The sequence below is a fragment of the Diachasmimorpha longicaudata genome, chromosome 3, assembly GCF_034640455.1.
Source record: "Diachasmimorpha longicaudata isolate KC_UGA_2023 chromosome 3, iyDiaLong2, whole genome shotgun sequence".
NCBI classification, from domain to species: domain Eukaryota; kingdom Metazoa; phylum Arthropoda; class Insecta; order Hymenoptera; family Braconidae; genus Diachasmimorpha; species Diachasmimorpha longicaudata.
In genome coordinates, this window is record NC_087227.1 from 8,191,435 (window position 1) to 8,211,153 (window position 19,719).

The following is a 19,719-nucleotide window of genomic DNA, read 5'->3' on the forward strand; positions in this document are numbered from 1 at the left end:
TCCGCTCATTCCAGGAGATGTCCCTCGTTGACTCTCCCTGTTTTACCCTCCGGAAAATTTTATTTCCCCGCCCGGGTACAGCTGATAGCATCTGACAGTTGACGCAAAATCTGGGACAAGTGATATTTCAACAAAAACAATAATCACCAGTTGTTTACTAATCGAATCACTGATCGATCAGTCAACCTGGACACATCTAAGGATTAGTTGAGGAGAGCAATGTGCTGAGGATTTTTCTGGGTGAGAATTGATTTTTCTCATGTTAAAAGACTTCAACTACATGAGTCATAGACAATATTACACTCCACTCGAAGAATCAATATTACCTTTGTTGATATAATTGTGTTTATTCATTTGGCGTGTCCCTGCTGCATGTGGGAAAAAATATTATTTTTTTTCGTGAAACAATTCTTCTGGATTTATGAATGTCTCGATCTACGTTCGTGAGGATCAGATATTTTTTCAAGATGATTTCCGAGAATTTTTGAATGCTACGGATTTTAATTACTCGTTATAACAATTACAGGTAATTATGAAGTGAAGGACGATGGATTTCAGATTCTAATCACTGTGTAGTTCACATTTTTACGAGGATGAGGAGAATTTTGCGCGGAAGTAGTAAAATTAAGAATGTTGATTCTCAGATATAAAATATGGACTCATTAAATATTAAATACAGAGTTATTCTCGTAATGAGTGATTATAGAGGAGAATGATATACGCCATTTTTTTGTGACAATCCAGTTCTGCAGAAAAAATAACCCTTAGTTAACTTAACTCCCTCCATAACCCTAGTACCTTATTCTCCATTCAACATCGCATATCTTCCTTCCATCCACTTCCCCCAAAGAGCAATAAACTAGACTCCAAATAATGCACTTACCGAATAAACCAAAAATGTAGAACAAATAAATAACCATGCGACCGCCATTTGTTTACAGCGTTCCATGGTAATCCTCTGAAAATTAAAAAATAATGCCCAGCACGTATTTATATGCGATAAACAGCGAGGGCCGGGTGTTGGCCCTCTCGAGTTCTGGTAGCATGTGGCGAGAATTTATGTACCTGGGTCTTGAATTTAAACGTCTCTCGGCGGTCCCTCATTTCATGTGGGCCATCGGAGGTGACCGACAGGTGTACGTCCACGTGCACGGTCTCGATATACCGATTCGAATAAAAGAGGAGACTTACGAGAATGAACGGTGGCTTCCACTCGAGGGTTTCAGTGGAAGGCTCTTACCCACTGACAGATATAATTTCTCGAATATCGATGGAACGGTTGATAGATCTAGGGACAAAGTGAAATTGCCGTCGATGGCATGGCAATGGGAGGGGGACTGGCATATCGAGACTACTCTTGATGGACAACCCTTGGACCATGACGTGAGTAGGATTCTCTTCTAAATTACACATGTGCCTCCTTCATGTTTATCAAGTGAACGTCATGATCACTTCGATTCATTAAAGAACAGAAGGGCTCATTCTACTCCCTCGATTACGCAAAGACCTTATTTCAGGGTTGGACATACGCCGTTGACTTTCCAGCCACGTACTCCACCAAAAAGCAATGGAAGTCATGCGTTCGTCGACGAAAATGGGTCCGTTATCGGCGATATTCAGCGCTGAACTCCTGGTGCGCCATAGCCCCCCTTCATAAAGACCCAACAAAAGAGCCCTTTATCGATGTAGCGATAGGTGGTACTCAGATCCCCGCTGGTAATCCCACGAATTTATCCGTATGGGCAGTAACAGCCCACGGACGCCTCATGTACCGCGTGGGTGTGTCATCCACCTCCCCCGAGGGCCAGCGTTGGTCTTCCATAAAGCTTCCCAATAGCCTGGAAGTATCTCAAGTCAGTGTAGGTACTTCCGGCCTAGTCTGGTGCGTATTGACAGACGGAAAAGCCCTCGTTCGCACCGGTATCGTCCGGGAGAATCCAATGGGGGATGACTGGAGAACTGTTGATCCACCAGACAATTTAAAACTGTCTCAAGTCAGCATCGGAACAGACGCTCTCTGGGCGGTATCCCAAGACGACTCCGTCTGGTTCCGGAAGGGAATCAAAGGAGAGATGAGTGGCATCTGTGAACAGCTGGCAACGGGGACCGGATGGGTTGAGATGCCAACCAAGATGGCCATGGTTTCCGTAGCTCCGAATGATCAGGTCTGGGGTATTGGTCTCGAAGATCGGTGTCTCTATTACAGAACTCACATATCCACCTCAGAACTCACTGGCAAGAAATGGAGACCCATCACGGCGCCACTTCAGCTGTCAAGAGCCAGCTCCAATGCAAGTCTGTCGTCGAATCGTCACAGTATGTGCGGAACTCCCCAACAACAGCGGCATCAGAGCTGGAGTTCACTGAATCGTCCCCAGAGCACTGGAGACGCCACTGCCCTGATCAGAGACTGGGAGGAGCAATCAAGATCAGCACCAACTGCGACCTCCTTGAAGACATGGGAGAAGGCAGACAGACCAAAAGCCTTTCAGGAGACTTTTCCAGGGGATGATAAGACGAAATCATCAACTTCTGTGGAGTCAAATGATCTTACTGATTCTTCTGGTAACATCACGATCTCAAACGAATCACTATCTCATTCTGGGGAAAGCACGATCGTCTCCGGGAAGGGAATGGGGAGCACTGTGAAGGTGAATCCAGCCGCATGGTCCCCGGTTCACTCGGTGGGTTCGATGGTTGGAGTGGAGGCGCATCCAGAAACCGATGGAAGCATTTTTGATCCAGATTTGACCGGTGAATCGGGGATTTTTGGGGAAGATGATAGCACTGCTGCTATGTATTGGGCGGAATGCGATGTTCTCTGGTGTAAGGTTGAAGCAGGTGCCTGTTTCGTTAATCCCAGCAATCCTCCCAAGTGGATCAGCGATGGACAACACTCAAATGCCAGTGAAATTTCGGAAAGCTGGAGGATTAGAATTCTTGAAGAACTGAGGACCAGGCAAAGAAATATAGAATCAGCTGTTTGTGACTTATCAACGTATGAAAAGGCTATTGAACGGTCGTCATGGGTCAAGAATGGAGACGCGAGGTGTCGATTGAAGGGCAACAGCAACTTTGAGGATTGTGTCATCGAACTGGAATGGATCAGCAGTGACACAGGTGCCTTGGACGCTGGTACCTTCACCATTCTCAATTCTGATGGAGCCACAACTGTTCTCCAATTTCCCGTGTCCGAGATTGTCGCTGTCATTAGCTGTTCTGAACCTGGTGCACCGAGACTAGCTATCCACACTCCTAAACTACCAAAGTCGAAAGTACTGAGACTGCAATTCTCCAGTGATACAGAAATGGAGGATTGGTTAGGGCATTTGACATCTGTCACCTGCAAGATGAATAACGTATACTCAAGACCTGGTCCTAGGTCGATCTGGACGACAACCGCTTTGGGGGACGTTTACGTTTATGATCCTGTAATAGCTGAAGGTAATCAGATGCATGAGGGAACTTATTCACAAGAGCTAGAAGTCCAAGGAAGGGACCTTCCGTACGAGACAATCTTGCATAACGGTTTCGGCCCCGGTAGTTCGCTTCTCATATCCGTTTGCTGCCATGATGACGCCGATCGTCTTGCCTTTAACTTCGTTTCACACATGGCTTTTGGTAAAAAGGCTACGGAGTCCCATGACGTGGCCTTCCACTTCAATCCTCGATTAAACGAGAACATCATTGTCAGGAATACTTACGAGAATGGCCAATGGGGGGATGAGGAGAGATCAGGTGGGTCTCCCCTAAAGCCTGGATCAGACTTTTCATTAAAGATCGTCTGCGAAGAGAGGAAATTTAGGATCTTTATCAATGACCAGGAGTTCACGTCTTACTGCCACAGAATACATCCAGGGGGGATCACCCATCTCAGGATAAAGGGTCTGATGACCCTTCACAAAATCCTGTATTCGTCGAAAGAAGTTATCATCGAGCCTGTGTCCATGTTCTGGAGATTAATGGGTGGGCATTTACGAAAGGTGGAGACCTGCCCTTCCGGTATAACCTGGGGTCTTGGATACGATCATACTGCCTGGGTGTACACCGGTGGTTGGGGTGGATCTGTCCTGAAGGAGCTAGGCTCCAATGGAGACATCAATCCCATGACTGACGTACAAAACTACTTTGTTTACGAGAACCAGAGATGGAACCCGGTGACCGGATACACCTCCCACGGGCTTCCTACCGACAGATACATGTGGAGTGATGTGACAGGCAAGCACAAGCGAACCAGGGAACACACAAAGTTAATGTCAAGCCGTTGGAAATGGATTTCCGATTGGATCGTCGACTTTCATACCCCCGGGGGTGTCGACAGAGATGGCTGGCAATATGCCACGGACTTTTCAAGTTCCTACCACGAGAAAAAGAACTTCACAGACTACGTGAGACGTAGGAGATGGTTTCGACGATGTCAGCTGATGACTTCAGGGCCTTGGAAGGAAGTCGGCAACACGAAGATCGTGGATATCAGTCTATTCGATAAGGGTGAGGGTGATGGTGTAGAGGTCTGGGCAATCGCTGCCAATGGGGAGACTCTTTACAGACGAGGGGTCACTGAGTCATGCCCGATGGGTGTCTCCTGGGAACACATCCCCTCCGACCAAGCGCTAATTGGAATATCCGCCGGGCCGATGGCACAAATTTGGGCAGTAGGAAAAAATGGCAGCTCCTATTGGAGATTCGGTATTTCCACGGCGAAACCCACGGGGGAGGTGTGGGCCAATGTAGAACCACCACCTGGTGCTCAGTTGAAACAGATTTCCGTTGGAAAAGGGGGCATTTGGGCGCTGGATAGCAGTGGACGACTGGCTGTGAGAAAGGAAATACAGCCAGGTGTCTTCCCGGAGGGGACACACTGGCAGGTGCTACCGGCCATGCCAAATGACCCCATTCACATTGATCAGGGAGTCATCAATGCCAAGCAAGGCTTCAGGATGGTAGCTGTTTCTAAGATAGAGAGGCAGGTCTGGGCTGTGTCCGGAGCGGGGATTCTTTGCCGGAGGATTGGAGTTACTGAGGAGAATCCAGCGGGGACTGGATGGACTACTGGCATTGGTGTAAGTCATGAATATTTTCTGCATGTTTTTTTAATTAACCAGAAGGACAATCCTACGTATTTATTACTTCGACAGTTTGTCTCTTACTATTTCTCCTCGGGGGGAATTCATGAGAAGTTTATCGTAGGATATGATAGAACACATTTGAAAACTGGAGTTAACTTGATTCTTGACCAGTTTGTAGTTAGTTCTTAAGGTTTATCTGCTCTGATTTGTTTTTTGGAAAATTCTATTCTTAAATTTGCAGGCAAACTGGCAGCACATCACTGTTGGTGGACTCTAATCGCAATCCTTAAAGCCAAATATCGTAAACCGTTGAAATAAAATATCACAGTATTTTCTCAATCCTAAAAATAATAATGAAAAGCTTAAATTTCAAAGTATCAGAAACACGGCCTGAACCTTAGAATCACTAGTCAATGATTAATCATGTTGTTTTTTAAAGACTATGTATTTTTCCCCGTTTTCAATGGGCAATCAACATAAGCTGCTGTTAGACGAACTAATCATGCTTTTTTTTATTTTATATATTTTTTGTGATATTGAAGACATTCCCGTGATGATATATCACGCGACTTTTAATTCCTAAATACTATTATTTTTGTACAATTGCCATGAGAGTGACATTAATTAATAGGGAAAGGAGGGGAGATACAAAATAATTATTACAGCCATTTATACTATGTATGTACAGTGAGAGTTAAAATACTGAATAAATTACGCTCAAATGTGAAATGTTTGTCAATAAAATATTTACAAAAGACATCGCTGCCCATCACATGTTTTAGGCTTTAAAGATTGTGGTGTAGAGAACCTGGAAGATAAAACGCTTTGGTATCGAATAATTTCGATTTACGGTTCCTCATTTGGATCCTCTCTTGGTATCATCACCAAGTAAATGCATCTTCATTCTCCGGAATGGAGTAACAGTGATTTTTGTTAATACTTCGTATAATTAGAAAAATAGTAGATTAACTTAAAATTTGGTGGTTATTCTCACTGGCTCAGTGTAGTCATGAGCCCTTTTGTTCGCTATTCCTTGCACACTGTGTCGAATACCGTAGAGGAAATAGATGGCGAATCCTGAAAATACGTCAGAATGTTTTTTATCAGGAGCGTCGAAGGTAGAAAATTATTGTGATTGGGGTGGGAACGCAGATGCTTACCTACTGCCATCCAGACGACAAATCTCACCCACGTGAAGGCATCCAACTGAAGCATTAATAATAGATTGATCAGGATACTGACGCAGGGAATGAGGGGCACCAAGGGAACCTGAAGGAAAACGAATCAGTTACAATCAGGAATCCAACCTCGTTACAACTCACTGGTCTTCTGGAGAAGACAACTTACTTTGAATGCCAGATTTACGTCTTCCACCGGCTGCCTCCCAATAGCGATCATGGATAACAAGATCATAACAAGAATAACTCCCAAAGCTACGATTCCTATGACGTGGAGCCCATCTCCACTGAAATTCACGTGATTCAAAAGCAAACCAAAGACGAAGGCAAGACAGGAGAATGTGAGGATCGCCCAGCCTGCTACTGCACTTGAGAATTCCGTCGCAACTTTCTGATTGCATAGGTTGAAGATTCGCTTGAAGTAGTCGAAGAAGGTCGGATCGTCCTCCAGCATGTCATTTGGCGACAGCTTGAGGCTTGTATTTGTGTTCTGATATCTCAGAATGAGAACACAAATGGCGACGATTGTGTAAGCTAGGAGTGTCCCTATGGACATCATGTCGATTAGCTGCTCGAGGCCGAAGATTAAAGTCATGATTCCTGAAAAGTACAAAAAGGAAAAGCCGAGCGTTACAGCTGCGTCATCAGCAAGGAGATTTGTCACCAACTTTGTACCAGACTCTGGCAGGACAAAGCCTACACTCCGAAGGTCACAATTAGACGCATTCACAATCCTCACCTGTCAGAAGTCCAGAAGCAATCGTCCCCACTACCGGCGTCTGCGTCTTCTCATTGACCTTCGCCAAGAACTTGAAGATAATTCCATCACTCCCCATAGCATACAGAACCCTCGGTAACGGGAACATTGCCCCCAGAAGACTAGTACACAATGCGAAGACAGCTCCGACGTTGACAATCCACATGATCACTGGCCAACCGATTTGGCCGAAGACATACGGAAAAGGTGCCTCTGGACTCTGATCGTAATAAGGCCACATCATGGTCAGGACCGTGGAAATGGAGAAGTAAGCAGCGAAGGAGATGGTGAGAGACAGGACAATTGCCATGGGAATGGTTTTCTGGGGATTCTTAGCTTCTTCGCCGGTAGCAGCCACTGCATCGAACCCGACGAATCCGTAGAAGCATTTGGCTGCACCCACCATCACTCCGGAGATGCCGAACGGCATGAAGCCACCAGTTCCAACGTTCTTATATTTTTCAGGAATGTTCTCAGGGGAAATACTCCAGTTGGCGGGATCAGCTGTTGTCGAGATCAAAAGAATCATTAGATGCTGCACCAGATAGACAATCGAGAAAATCCGATCATTGTCAGTTGCAGCCGTTCTCCATGAACATCAATTTTACCTTTGAAAGATCCTGCCACGATGATAATCAAAATCGTTATCAGATTCACAGCTGTGAATACCATATTCAGGTATGATGACTCGCGTACTCCGATGCAGAGTAGTAAGACCAGCAGCATGACAACGATGAAGGCAAAAAAATCAGGGTACGTGGATAAAAAAGAAACGTTAACGGGCATAATTGAGTGGAGGTAGTTTCGCATGACGTTCCCGATAAGGGAGTCTACGTAATTACTGAGACCACGGGCAACACTTGCTGTACCTGCAAGACGAAGTGTGTCAATAAGCCTCGGGGTTGGAATGGAAAGAGTGGAAAAATCGAAGAGTTGAATACTCTGTAGGGGTTGAATTCTAATAATAATTACCAATAACATATTCTAGGATGAGATTCCATCCAATAACAAAAGCGATGAACTCCCCGACGGTGACATAACTGTACACATAAGCTGAACCTGCCTTAGGTACTCTGGAAGCAAATTCAGCATAACACATGCCTGGAATGCAATGAAAAAAAATTATTTATCAATCGGGATATTCATAATCTACGTCATCCCCCGGTGTCTTTCGCTCAGTGAAACTCTAGATCTTATTCGGTATAAATTATAAAACCCGGAATAATTTCCCTGATGGAAGATTCTCACCTGGGGAATTTATTAGATTGAAATTCGATTACCTGCTAGTGCTGATGCAAAAGCAGCGATAAAAAAGGAGATGCAAACAGCGGGGCCTGCAGTCTCCTTGGCGACACTACCAGCTAGAACGTAGATCCCCAGACCGAGAGTACCACCGACTCCTAGAGCTGTTAAATCTAGAAGACCCAGGACTCTTGCCAATTCTCCTTTCCCGTCCGAGCTCTCGTCCACCCGTTTTCTGCTGAATGCTTCCCACAACTTGGACGCCATATTTTTCGAAGCTACGATACATTATTATAACTACGGTGATGTCAAGGAATTTCCTAGTGACTTTTTTCTTACAAATATTGTAAGCATTTTTTTACAAGGAAATAGCCTCTAGAGCCCAGGACTCATATCCATATCTCGAAACCCCATTTCACTTATCACTCATTACTATCAAGTCGTCTTAATCTGTAGTGGGACTTCGGAATTCATTTCATTTTGAAATTTTCTGTTATAATTTTTATCATTACAAATCACTGTAGCTTGTCTTATTCTAGAGATACTTGATCATGAAAGAGCCGATAGTTACGACAATCTAACATCTCTCGAATGTCATTCATTGTTTCACATTAAGATAAGTATCTGGTGTTGCCACAATTGATCCAGAAAACTGAGCCACAGATATGAGAATTAAAATCGTTTATACCCAAATGCTCCCGGGCATTAAACAGTCTAAAGATTCACCATGATTCTTATCACAATGTATTACGATAAAAAGTGAAACTGACGTTTAAATTGCATTACGAAATTGAGGTAAAGTGATAACGATTGTTCAAAACTAAAAGTATGGAAAGCCGCATTTGCCAGCACAGAAAAACCATTTTTCCTCGTCGCAAAGTTCCTTGATTACCTTTCACATTTTATAGTGTATCAGAATAATCAGTTACGAAAATTTTGGGGAAGATTCGTTGGACTTGACTGGAGAAATTCATGGCCAAACGACTGCCAATGTCGAAACATGACTATTTGGAAGGCATGTCGCGAAGTCATTACGATATCCATCACAATAATATTTACAATGAATAATTAATGACGATGAGACATTCGCAATTACGAAGAAATAATTTTCTCTGCAACAACCAAATTCCATTGAGACTGGAAATTTTCCTCAAGCTGTTTAAATAATTAATAAATTCTCATTTTTATTATGCGCGAAACCAAACGGGAAAATCCACCGAGGAAACATATATTTCCGCATATTTCCGCAAAGGAATAAATTGCGCGTAGATGAAAAAAAAATTGGGCAAGGAGGGGGGGGGGGGCGGGGGGAGGGCAACTACTGGAGATAAACGAAATTACTATTATGAATGCGTTGTCGCAGCCAAGGACTTTGAAACAACACGAGCACTTCATCCTTGAGACGAGAACAGTGTCACGTTGAATGAAGGATATGACAGGTTGCAATGAAATGTGAAACACTTGTTTTAAACGCAAGATGTAATGATCGAAAATCTTGTCGAGGTAGTCATAATTCCCAGAATATATTCATGACATGATGAATGGGAAAGCGAAACAATTCACGAAAGTTATATTTTTCCTCAGTTGATCACTCAGACATGACGGAATTGGACTTTTAGATACTTTTTAGTCGTTCATTGTGGAGCAAGGACGTCAGGATCTTATGTAAATTAATCCATTAAATATCATAAATCAGTGGAAAACGCATGCATATGAGTATATTTACACTCGATTCGCAAAAAAAAAATTATTTCCATTTTATTTAACGGTTTAATCGCCTCGAGAGACAAAAAGTCTGGAGAAGAATGTCCAGTTGTTGCCGGTCGACTGATTACTGCATTAATTATTTTCATACACACGAGTGTTAAGTACCATATGTGCAATTAAACGGGGGAATTTATTTTTACTATCACGTGAGTATCAGCAATCTGCATATGTTAGAATAGAAGAATAATTATCACAGAATAGGTGATGAGCTGATGACGACTTTATAAAAAAAAGGTCAATCGAGAAATTTATACTTAAGGAGCAATGAGCTGGCAAAGTGCGAAGGTAGAACTAAATTTAGACAAATTATGGGGTCAGTCCTGATTGAGCGATGTGGAGAGTGATCGTAGGGTTCGTATCTCCCATTTGACCCACCACTTGTTTCTCTCTGGACCCTTGAGAAATTTTAATGATGCCAATCATTTTATTGGCTTCTCCCATTTAATCCTCGAAAAAATCTATTCGTTTGAGGGGCAAATGGGCCCATTATGGGAGAGCATTGAATTTTTTTGAGGATTAAATGGCCGAGAGGAGTAGAATAAACACAGGGTTCAGGTGGTTTCAGGGGTCTGTTGCGAAAGATTAAGAAAGTGATGAGTTGATTAAACTGAACCGCCTGATCCTCCGCGTCTTTCCAATTTGACCCTTGAACAACGGATTGGACTTGAGTGAAAGTGTGAGGCTCAGCGAATACTATAGAAACTCTTGTGGGTCGATACATTATTAATTCACCAATAACAAGATTCGATTAATATCGATGGAAAATAGGGGATGAGCATTGAATGTCCATCGCGGTAGGAAAAATATGATTGAAGACCAGATGAGATGGAGATAATGTGCTTCATTGGTTTATCATCGAAAACAACTTTAAAGTTGATTTCTGATTGCTGTTTATCATATATTCAGATAAAAAAGTGTGCAAAACAATTATTCTCTGATTATTACAAGAACTGGGAAAATTAACAAAATTATCTTCATCTCCCAATTACTTGAAGAAGATCCAATTCAGAGAGGATTAATTCTCTTATTTTTTATTAGTCCAGACAGGAGAAAATGGAGAACGAACACAGATTAAAAATCTCTTATCGGGATTTGTACTCTAATGTCGAGACTGATTTAATCATTCTTATTTACTTTCACAGCTGGCTCCCTGGCTGGATTAATTATTCATGCACTTGATAAAGACAGAAAATGAATTGTTTCACAATTTGTTGAGATATGTAATTGGTAATAAGTAATCTAGACTGATTCCTCCGATCACGATAAAAAATACAACTTGATTTTTTGACAAATGTCTATAAATTCAGGGGGGATATCGAAATTGTTATCAAAATCTTTTTTGTCGAGCGAAATCACAGCTACAAAAAAATGTTTTCCATAACTTCTCAATCTCCTATCGATTGCGAGATATTCTGCACCACCTAAGGCCTCTAAGGCCTTAAGGATTCCATTAGGATCCCATGAAACGAATTGTCACACCAGACCAAAAATATCGTTGCCCTCCAATTAATTATCGATCACCATTTATTTATCTATATTTCTATTTATAATAGTGAAGCTTATGCAAATGCTCTTGTAGCATTTATAGTTATCAATTCATGAATAATTAAATTATCGTTGGGATTAATGTAAGAAGCCGATGTAAAGAGATACAACTTGAGAAGAAAAAACTTCAAAGAAAAATTAAAAAACAGGAATCAAGAATTATTGAAATAGCAACTGGAATTTTCCATGAATAATTGAGGATATAAATCCATTGAATAGTTTACAGTATTCCACTTACCGAAGATCGATCAATATTGCGGAGTCAATATTACTTTCTCTTCATGTACTCGAAAATTTAATTTAACAATAATTCGGTAAATTTTATTTTATCATGAAATAAGACTAGCACAACTCTGAGAGCGTCTGACAATCCGTTGCAATCGCTGGATGTCGACTAAAAAGATACGTAACACGGGCTCACAGGCATCACCAATGTCAACGGGACAATTACCCACCTCCCACTCGTTCCCCAGTACTTCCCTGATTTATGAAATTTATACTACTCGTTCATTTCACTGAGGCTCCCCCTCTGTTTTTCCCCTACACCCGATGAATTTTCATCGATCTCCATCTATTTTATCATAGAATCTTCCTCATTAATTAAAATAATACAATTTATTGATCACATATTCTATCAGCAGCATTTCCGATTGTTCCCTCCACTCTAGTTCAGTGAAAAACAGCCCATTACTCAATGCGAATTGTTAGTATACGGTTAAAAACAATTATTAATACTAGCGATAGTTTATTCATTGCTATAAAAATTTGATATCAATATCAATTCGAGAAATTGTGTTGTATCAGCGAAAAATTAAGATTACCCACATTTTCTTATTTCGTAAAAAATTATTTATTCAATAATCTATCTTTACCGTACACTATTAATTAGTATCAATTACTTGTTATTGGTTTTTTAAATGATTCGGGATTAGTAGCGCATCCTGGGCACGTATGCAATGACTCGTGAATAAATATTTCGCAGTCAAGGCAGAACGTCTGGCTGCACTTATCACAAGTGTAAACCTAGAACAAATAATTCAAGAATATCCTCAAAACAAAGTATGAAGGACAACACATGCATTTTCAAACTCATGCTCTCATTCCGTAAAATCGTACCTTCTTATCAAGCTCTGAAAAACGTCTCTGACAGCCGTAACAGTGGTTTGAGGTTTCCTGGATAGGAATTTCCTTGAACGGCTCAACAGGGAATAGGTAGTGATAGGATCTTGCCAGATGGGGGGCAGAGACTAGAGTCAATCCACAGGATTTGCATTCAACTGGCAATTCACAGTGCTTTGATAAACACTGGGGACACAAATAGCCAGCGGACGTCAACTTTGCTGCTTCGTCTGTATTTTCGGCATGACACATGCACACACTCATCGCTGTATCAGCAGCTGTGGTGTGAAGGGCATGATGTGGAAATCCCATCTTCACGAGGGCAGCCTCTAGCCTCGTGGCAGCTGGAGGTGGGTCCACGTGGGCTTTCAGTTGCTCGAGAAAGTGTTTGTCGTCAAGAACTACTCCATGCTCGCCACCTGTGCTAGTGGCCAGTCTCTTGCAGACATGGAGTTCTGCAGCTAGACCTATGACACTGCATCTCACCCCTTCGGTTTTCAAAGTCTGAATCGTCTCAGTAATGTCTCCAGGGTCGCAAGTCGTCAAGGATCCTATGATCACGAGGATTTCTCTGCTGGCGTGTGAAGGAAGGTTCTTTAGCGACTTCAGGGCCAACTCCAAGGAATTCTGGAGAGAGGGCTCACCAGTAATAGAGGTGGATTGACCCAGACTCTGAATTTCCTTTATATGTTTCTTCGAATTTCCTGACAGTTCACTCAGCTTCTCAGCTCTCTTATTCCTCGTGATAATTAATCCGAGTTGACTAATGGGATTTTGGTAAAAGAATTCATCAATGAAATCCTCTAAAAGCTAAAACCAAAAATGGAATCCATAATATTAATCTCGAATTGATAATAACTCGAAAACGGCAGAGTGAATTTTCCCAATTTTTTGGTATCTTCGACATAATTTCCTAAGTTACAAAATGAGATGTAATTCATTAAAATCCTCTCGTTTGGTCACGACCTACCGCTGATCCAAGCAATATATTTCCTCCTCACACTTCTTCATTCACGTTAATTATTTCTCGTCTCTAATAATTCCCTTGGTACTCTGAACTAATAATAAATCATTCTAGAGGTCTGATAAGCTTGACGAGTCCCTACATACCTTTATTGAGCATAAAAGTCTTGTGGGTTTGAGGTCCTGTGTCCCCATGGCCTCCGAGGCATCCAAAATAATGAACAGATGCCTCATCATACCCAGCCTGGTATTCCCAGTCTTCTCCAACTGTCTCTTCCTCTTGGCCTTGTGGATGATGTCGGCCACAGAGGCCTCCAGACCCCCATGATCGTCCTCTTTGATCGCTTCCCTTCAACATAACCCCAAGATCCAAAACAAATACTTAAAACATCGAAAAGTCTCTTCAAATTCTAACTTTCACAGTTTATCCTCTGAAAACTGAATGCCTCACCATGTTTTCTCGTAACCTGTCTCCCAGCGGTATTCCTTAGGTCCCTCTTCGTCCTCCATAATCAATTATCACTGATAATCAAATGATCAAACGCGTGAATACATTCGAAACTGTCAACAATCAATCCTAACCTAAAAATGGCATTTCTGGAGATGATTCAAAGCGGGTAGTTAAACCTTAGTAATTGAAAACAAATGAACAAATGCGTCGACGAGTGGTTGTCACGGGCTTAGGGACGGTTTGCCCCCTGGGGGTGGGGGTGAAGAGTGCCTGGGGTGCGTTAATCAGCGGAAAATGTGGAATTCGGGAGTTGAGAGAACCGGAGTATGAAAAACTCCCGTGCCGGGTAGGTAAGTAACTTTAATATTTCATTCAATAATTTTTTTTCACTAAAGTTATTTACATTTACGGATTCTTACCATTTTTTTGATGAGAAAATTTTTTTCTCCCTTCAATTTTGAGATCAGTGGGCAATTTTTAAAAATGACGTTTAGATAAATAAATTAGCCTTTCGTTTAGTTCACCCTCACTACTTCCTAAACATTGACACAAAACCAACAAATCCTAGCTGCACTGGTGCCAAAGGGTCCGAGCCCCTCCGAGCTAGACCTCACAAAGAAGTTCACTGCAAGTGAACTCCGTACAATGTGTCCAGCAACAGCATATGCTCTTTTGGCTGCTGAGGAAGCCCTGAGCGACGCCAACTGGCTCCCAGAGAACGAAACTGATAAACGAGACACTGGTGTGGCTGTGGGAATCGGTATGATTGATCTAGTTGACGTCTGCACTACGTACGAGGCCCTGAAGAAGGGCTACAGCAAGGTCAGCCCTTACTTCGTCCCCCGGATCCTTCCCAACATGGCTGCTGGTCAGATCAGCATAAAATATGGATTCAGGGGTCCTAATCACGCGGTGTCAACAGCCTGCGCGACAGGGGCTCATGCCATCGGTAATGCTTCCCTTCATCGGTATCCTCCCATCCTCCCTTAATTTTGTTCGCATGTGATGAAGAAATTGAAAAATGTCTTCTAGGCGACGCTTACCGCTTCATCAGTGGTGGCGAGACGTCAGTGATGGTCTGTGGAGGTGCAGAGGCCTGCATCAGTCCCCTAGCCATCGCGGCCTTCTGTCGCCTCCGTGCTCTCTCCACAAGTCGCAACGATTTCCCCCACGAGGCGTCACGTCCCTTCGACAAGGACCGCGACGGTTTTGTGATGGGTGAGGGCTCGGCGATTCTCATTCTCGAGGAACTCCAACACGCGCTCAATCGAAAGGCCCAAATTTACGGAGAAATCCTCGGATGCGGGATATCAGGAGACGCCGCACACCTCACAGCCCCATCTGAAGACGGAGTCGGGGCGATTCTGGCGATGGACAGGGCTATCAAGAATGCAGGAATCAATCTCGACGAGATCACCTACGTGAATGCCCATGCCACATCAACCCCTCGGGGGGATACCATAGAGTTGAAAGCTATTGAGACAGTTTTCGGAGGCCACAGCAAGAATATCACAGTCTCCAGTACCAAAGGAGCACATGGTCATCTTCTGGGGGCTGCTGGTAACCTCGAGGCTCTCTTTACACTTCTAGCGATCAAGGAGCATGTCTTCCCACCCACCTTGAATCTCTCCAATCTTGATTTTGAGGGATGTCTTAAATTTGTGCCCAATGAGAAGAAACGATGGGATGGAGAAGGGAGGAGAGTTGCATTGAAAAATGCCTTTGGATTTGGTGGGACCAATGCCTCTTTGTGCATTGCTGAATTTGTAAATTAATTTTTCATTGATGAATAATTGTAACTATTACAATCACCTTTAGCTAAATTAGGAAAGGAAATTGGGGGCTACATATTTTTCCATGTTATACATACTTATCTGTTAGAAAAATATAAAGTCAGAATTTGTTTCTCAAGAAAATTTTATTCGAGCTCTGCCATTCTCAATTACAATGAGATTAGAGAATAAATTTCAATGATTCCTCCAATGAAAACGAAGAAAAAAAAATTCTTCAACAATTATCCAAAATATACAACGTCATCTCTATCGAATTCCCAAGCGGTAAAAATTAAATGTAAAAAAAATTCTGTCAACTCGAGAAAATAGGAATCATTTTGGAATGCCATTGGTTGAGTTATAATGGCTACACAAAATAGCGAAGCGTTTGCGTAGGTTTTTCCTCAACTCCAGCCGTTTTTCATGTACTTGACACACACGTGAATGGAATTCTTGAATTTCCTCGAGTGGAATGAGACTCTCATTACCTTCCTCATCCGATAACGAGTCTTGAAGCATTTGCGCTAATGTCGGAGTGAATTTTTGTTCCCTAAGTAATAATAGAGGTGAAATGGAATGATTCAATTTATTGGTTCCTAAAGTATCCTGACAGTCACCCTCGTGACCACAACACCCTTCGGAACAGGCGACTTCTGAGCCCTCAGGAGTACTGGGCATAGAGACACTACTTCCATTGTGCTCGGATGAATATCCACAATCCTGGGAGGACTGAGAGGGTTCCGAAGACGCTCTACTTGCTTGTTCACTCAGCTTGGAGAATTTTAGCCATTTAAGAAGGTCCTCAGTGGATTCTAGGTCATGCGGACAGGTGCACTTCTCTTCCTCTATAGAAACCTCTGGCTTTTTGTGATTTTTCCCACTGGAATCTGGTCCTTTCCTAGGTTTCGAGGCTTTTGGTTTCTTCGGTGACTTCTTCGGTGGCACGCAGGTACGGGGTGGGGAGTTTTCCGGGATGGGGGGCTGGATTTTCTGAAAAAAGATCAAAATTCAGGCTCCAGTGGCTCAGGAATTCTTATAAATTATGATCCCCAGCTCACCTTTTGGCTAGAATTTTCTGTACAATTACAATCGGGCTCTGGTATATTCTCCTTCTTCTCCACTTCGTCCTGAAGAGTAAATTATATGAATTTCAAGTACTTGGGACATTTTCAAGAATTATCTAGCTCTCAAATTTCCTTACCTTTTCCTTCTCGTTGAGCTCTCCCTTCTTCTCCTTCTTCTTTCTCCTCTTCAGCCTCAGCTTCTCTTTCTTTTTCTCCTTGTTGAGCTCCTCCCTCGTTAGCTCCTCGCAGACTATCTCCAGCTGTGTAATCCCCTGTTTTACTTCCACTGCCTTCTGAAAATTACGTGACAGAGCATCGATGGCAACAGCTGCAAATACTTTGCAGACAGTCTCCTCCTCTCTGAGTCGTCTGTGTACTCTGTGCAGTTTCTCAGCTACACACATGCCCAGGCACGTGAGCACCTCCTCCTGGGCGATCTCCAGGGTCTTGGCGTGTCTCTCACGGCCCATAATTTCGGGCTGAGCGCGTCCTATTAATGAAGAAATGTAGTCGGAATTCGTGGGGAGGTGGATATGACTCTCTGCAACACAGCGTTTTATCCCTGCGTAGAGGGAAGGCGTGTAACCCTTCTCCTGGATTGTGCCGGAGTTTTTCCAAAAGAGGGACGACGCCAGGAGGACCTTCGTCCGACATTCTGAACAGAATCGATGCTTCTTGAGATACGTATCGAGGGTTGATTCGAGGGTTTCTCTTTCTACGACTGTCAGCTCCTGGCGACAAGGGGATCGCATCACCTCCCAGGCTTCTCGCCAAGCCCCTGAGGGTGGACGGGTACGTTGCACCTCCAGGGAATGCAAAACGCAACGTCGAGATTTTTTACTACGGGGTTGTTTCTCCAGGAGGGCGTTCAGACGTGCGCTGAAAAGGATTTCAGGAGGATTTAGTCTTTTCAGGGAATTCAGGAGAATTTTGAAACTTTTTGAACAGTCGGTTCTATGTGATACTCTTGGGTCTGAGTTTTTTTTAATGAGAAATTATAGCATTTTATTTAATGCGAGTCTCTTTAGTCGGTAAACTGTAATCGTCTATAAAATTCTGGTCTTATCAGACTGACAAAAACCTCACCCGAGAGCTCGAGAAATTTTAATTGCCTTTTAATTGTGTTTTACCTGTGCCCCTGGAGCATAGTGCATAGTAATCGCGGAGACTCTAACACTTCGTCGCTCAGGGTAATCATACCGTCCTTGGTGACTATAATTGGATCTAGTGCTTGATGACCCGAGGTCATAACATCGTAGAAGAGACGCTCCACACTTCGGCGACAGCCGACGCAGGGCACAGCCTGTCTGAGAATATCCAGCATGTCGTTGTGAGACACCTCGAAGGCTTCCTTAATTTTGTCCTTCGTGAGAATATTCAGTTTGCGAGTGAATTCGTCCAGGTGCTTGCCACGCACCAGCGGGCTCTCGCAGATGTAACCCAAACTGCTCAAGTCCATTATCATCTGGATATAAAATTGTAATTTTTTCCAATTTCTTTCATAATACCCATTTGACTATTTTTTCATGGAAAAAAATATGTTGAAAACTTTGACAGTTTATCTAATCAGTTCTGAGGAGTACCAATGAAAAAAAAACTCATCAGGGTACAAATAAATTCTCGAAAAACAGCAGTACGGGAGGCCCAGGGTAAATAACTAGCTGGGGGGTCCAAACTTTGTAAGACTCGAATTTCATAATTCCACTGTCGAACGTAAGTTCTGTACAATGTCTCATACACTGGGGAAGGTTTTGTCCTCGAGTGAAATTTTCCCTCGTCCTTGAGTAAATTGAGTACAGAACGCTGAGAGATGGCAAGGGAACAAATCGGCAAGACTCGAAAAATTATACACAATAAAGAAACATTCTAGGAAACCCCTAAAACTATTTTTTTTTTAATTGAAATACTTGAAAAAATTATCCCAAGAATAAATTCTAGCATTGCCTTCATAGAACGACTGATCATTTCAAGTGTCTGGATAGTTCTACACCTGGAAAAATTAGATGTCAATGTCTATTTATCACTCAAGTATTGTAAGCTCCAAATCTCCTCATGAGATTTTCATTTGTGCAAAAAATTAAAGTAGCAAACAAATCAACCCCAACGATGAAAACTTTTGTAATTTTTTCATCAATTTCGAGTATGAAAAATCTTCAACATTCAAATCATCTTTAACAATAATATCCTCCCGACAATTTCCCATTTTTCCTAATTGAGGTTATGTTCCCCTTCCGTGATTACCGTTAGAGCCTCTCCCCATGATCCACCATTGACATCCAAAAGAAAATCAACCAGGTCCACGAAAATTACAAGCCAGTACTCACCGTTAACTGGTGATCAACAATCAACGGCATTTGTCGTTTTTTGAGGGTGACCGGCTGCTCCGTATGCCAAATATCGATGAGTTTCGCCATTGTCGAGCAATTACCCCGGAATATTACCACCAGATAAATACGATTCAATTAATTTCACGAGAACACTAGTTTCCCGATGATACGTAGAAAATTATCAGGATCCTCTCGATTCCTTCGTTCACCGTTATCTCATGCTATTGATGATTTATCGTGTCAAAATTGGAGGATATGTCCTCTACCTACAGTATACGTTGCAGGTCTGCCATTTGCAACTGAAGCGACAGCCTCTCTACATATTACCCACTTCCGCCCTTCTGCCCCCACTCCTCTGGGGATAACTCCCACCCTTGGACTTGTTTACGTTTTCTTGATGGTGATTTGGGAAATTTTTTCATTGTAGAGAAATCGGCAGGTTCACGCGAGCATCAAGGGGAGGGG

At 42.7% G+C, this 19,719-nt stretch overlaps 6 protein-coding genes across 7 annotated transcripts in view; 3 read left to right on the forward strand and 3 right to left on the reverse strand.

Moving 5' to 3' along the window:
• LOC135160060 (SWI/SNF-related matrix-associated actin-dependent regulator of chromatin subfamily A containing DEAD/H box 1 homolog) overlaps positions 1–19,719 on the forward strand; it is a 117,121-nt gene that overhangs the window by 90,658 nt on the left and 6,744 nt on the right. The window lies entirely within an intron of this gene.
• Positions 79–5,798, forward strand: Pex23 (Peroxin 23). The gene is made up of 4 exons (XM_064116219.1): positions 79–240; positions 942–1,383; positions 1,518–5,063; positions 5,311–5,798. The coding sequence occupies exons 2-4, from the start codon at positions 976–978 to the stop codon at positions 5,344–5,346; spliced, it is 3,990 nt and encodes a 1,329-aa protein (XP_063972289.1). The 5' UTR covers positions 79–240; positions 942–975; the 3' UTR covers positions 5,347–5,798.
• LOC135160066 (cationic amino acid transporter 3) lies at positions 5,078–12,002 on the reverse strand. Its single transcript, XM_064116241.1, has 8 exons — positions 11,797–12,002; positions 8,285–8,524; positions 7,977–8,105; positions 7,613–7,873; positions 6,987–7,508; positions 6,417–6,847; positions 6,230–6,338; positions 5,078–6,146 (listed from the first exon to the last, which is right to left on the reverse strand). Exons 2-8 carry the CDS (start codon positions 8,511–8,513, stop codon positions 6,040–6,042), a joined length of 1,788 nt encoding a protein of 595 aa, XP_063972311.1. The 5' UTR covers positions 8,514–8,524; positions 11,797–12,002; the 3' UTR covers positions 5,078–6,039.
• LOC135160079 (general transcription factor IIH subunit 2) lies at positions 12,425–14,232 on the reverse strand. The gene is made up of 4 exons (XM_064116255.1): positions 14,092–14,232; positions 13,788–13,989; positions 12,675–13,487; positions 12,425–12,581 (listed from the first exon to the last, which is right to left on the reverse strand). Exons 1-4 carry the CDS (start codon positions 14,148–14,150, stop codon positions 12,450–12,452), a joined length of 1,206 nt encoding a protein of 401 aa, XP_063972325.1. The 5' UTR covers positions 14,151–14,232; the 3' UTR covers positions 12,425–12,449.
• Positions 14,294–16,007, forward strand: LOC135160076 (3-oxoacyl-[acyl-carrier-protein] synthase, mitochondrial). Its single transcript, XM_064116253.1, has 3 exons — positions 14,294–14,441; positions 14,660–15,040; positions 15,124–16,007. The coding sequence occupies exons 1-3, from the start codon at positions 14,294–14,296 to the stop codon at positions 15,864–15,866; spliced, it is 1,272 nt and encodes a 423-aa protein (XP_063972323.1). The 3' UTR covers positions 15,867–16,007.
• Positions 15,991–19,565, reverse strand: LOC135160064 (gametogenetin-binding protein 2-like). The gene is made up of 5 exons (XM_064116233.1): positions 19,252–19,565; positions 18,058–18,392; positions 17,065–17,806; positions 16,922–16,990; positions 15,991–16,853 (listed from the first exon to the last, which is right to left on the reverse strand). The coding sequence occupies exons 1-5, from the start codon at positions 19,339–19,341 to the stop codon at positions 16,197–16,199; spliced, it is 1,893 nt and encodes a 630-aa protein (XP_063972303.1). The 5' UTR covers positions 19,342–19,565; the 3' UTR covers positions 15,991–16,196.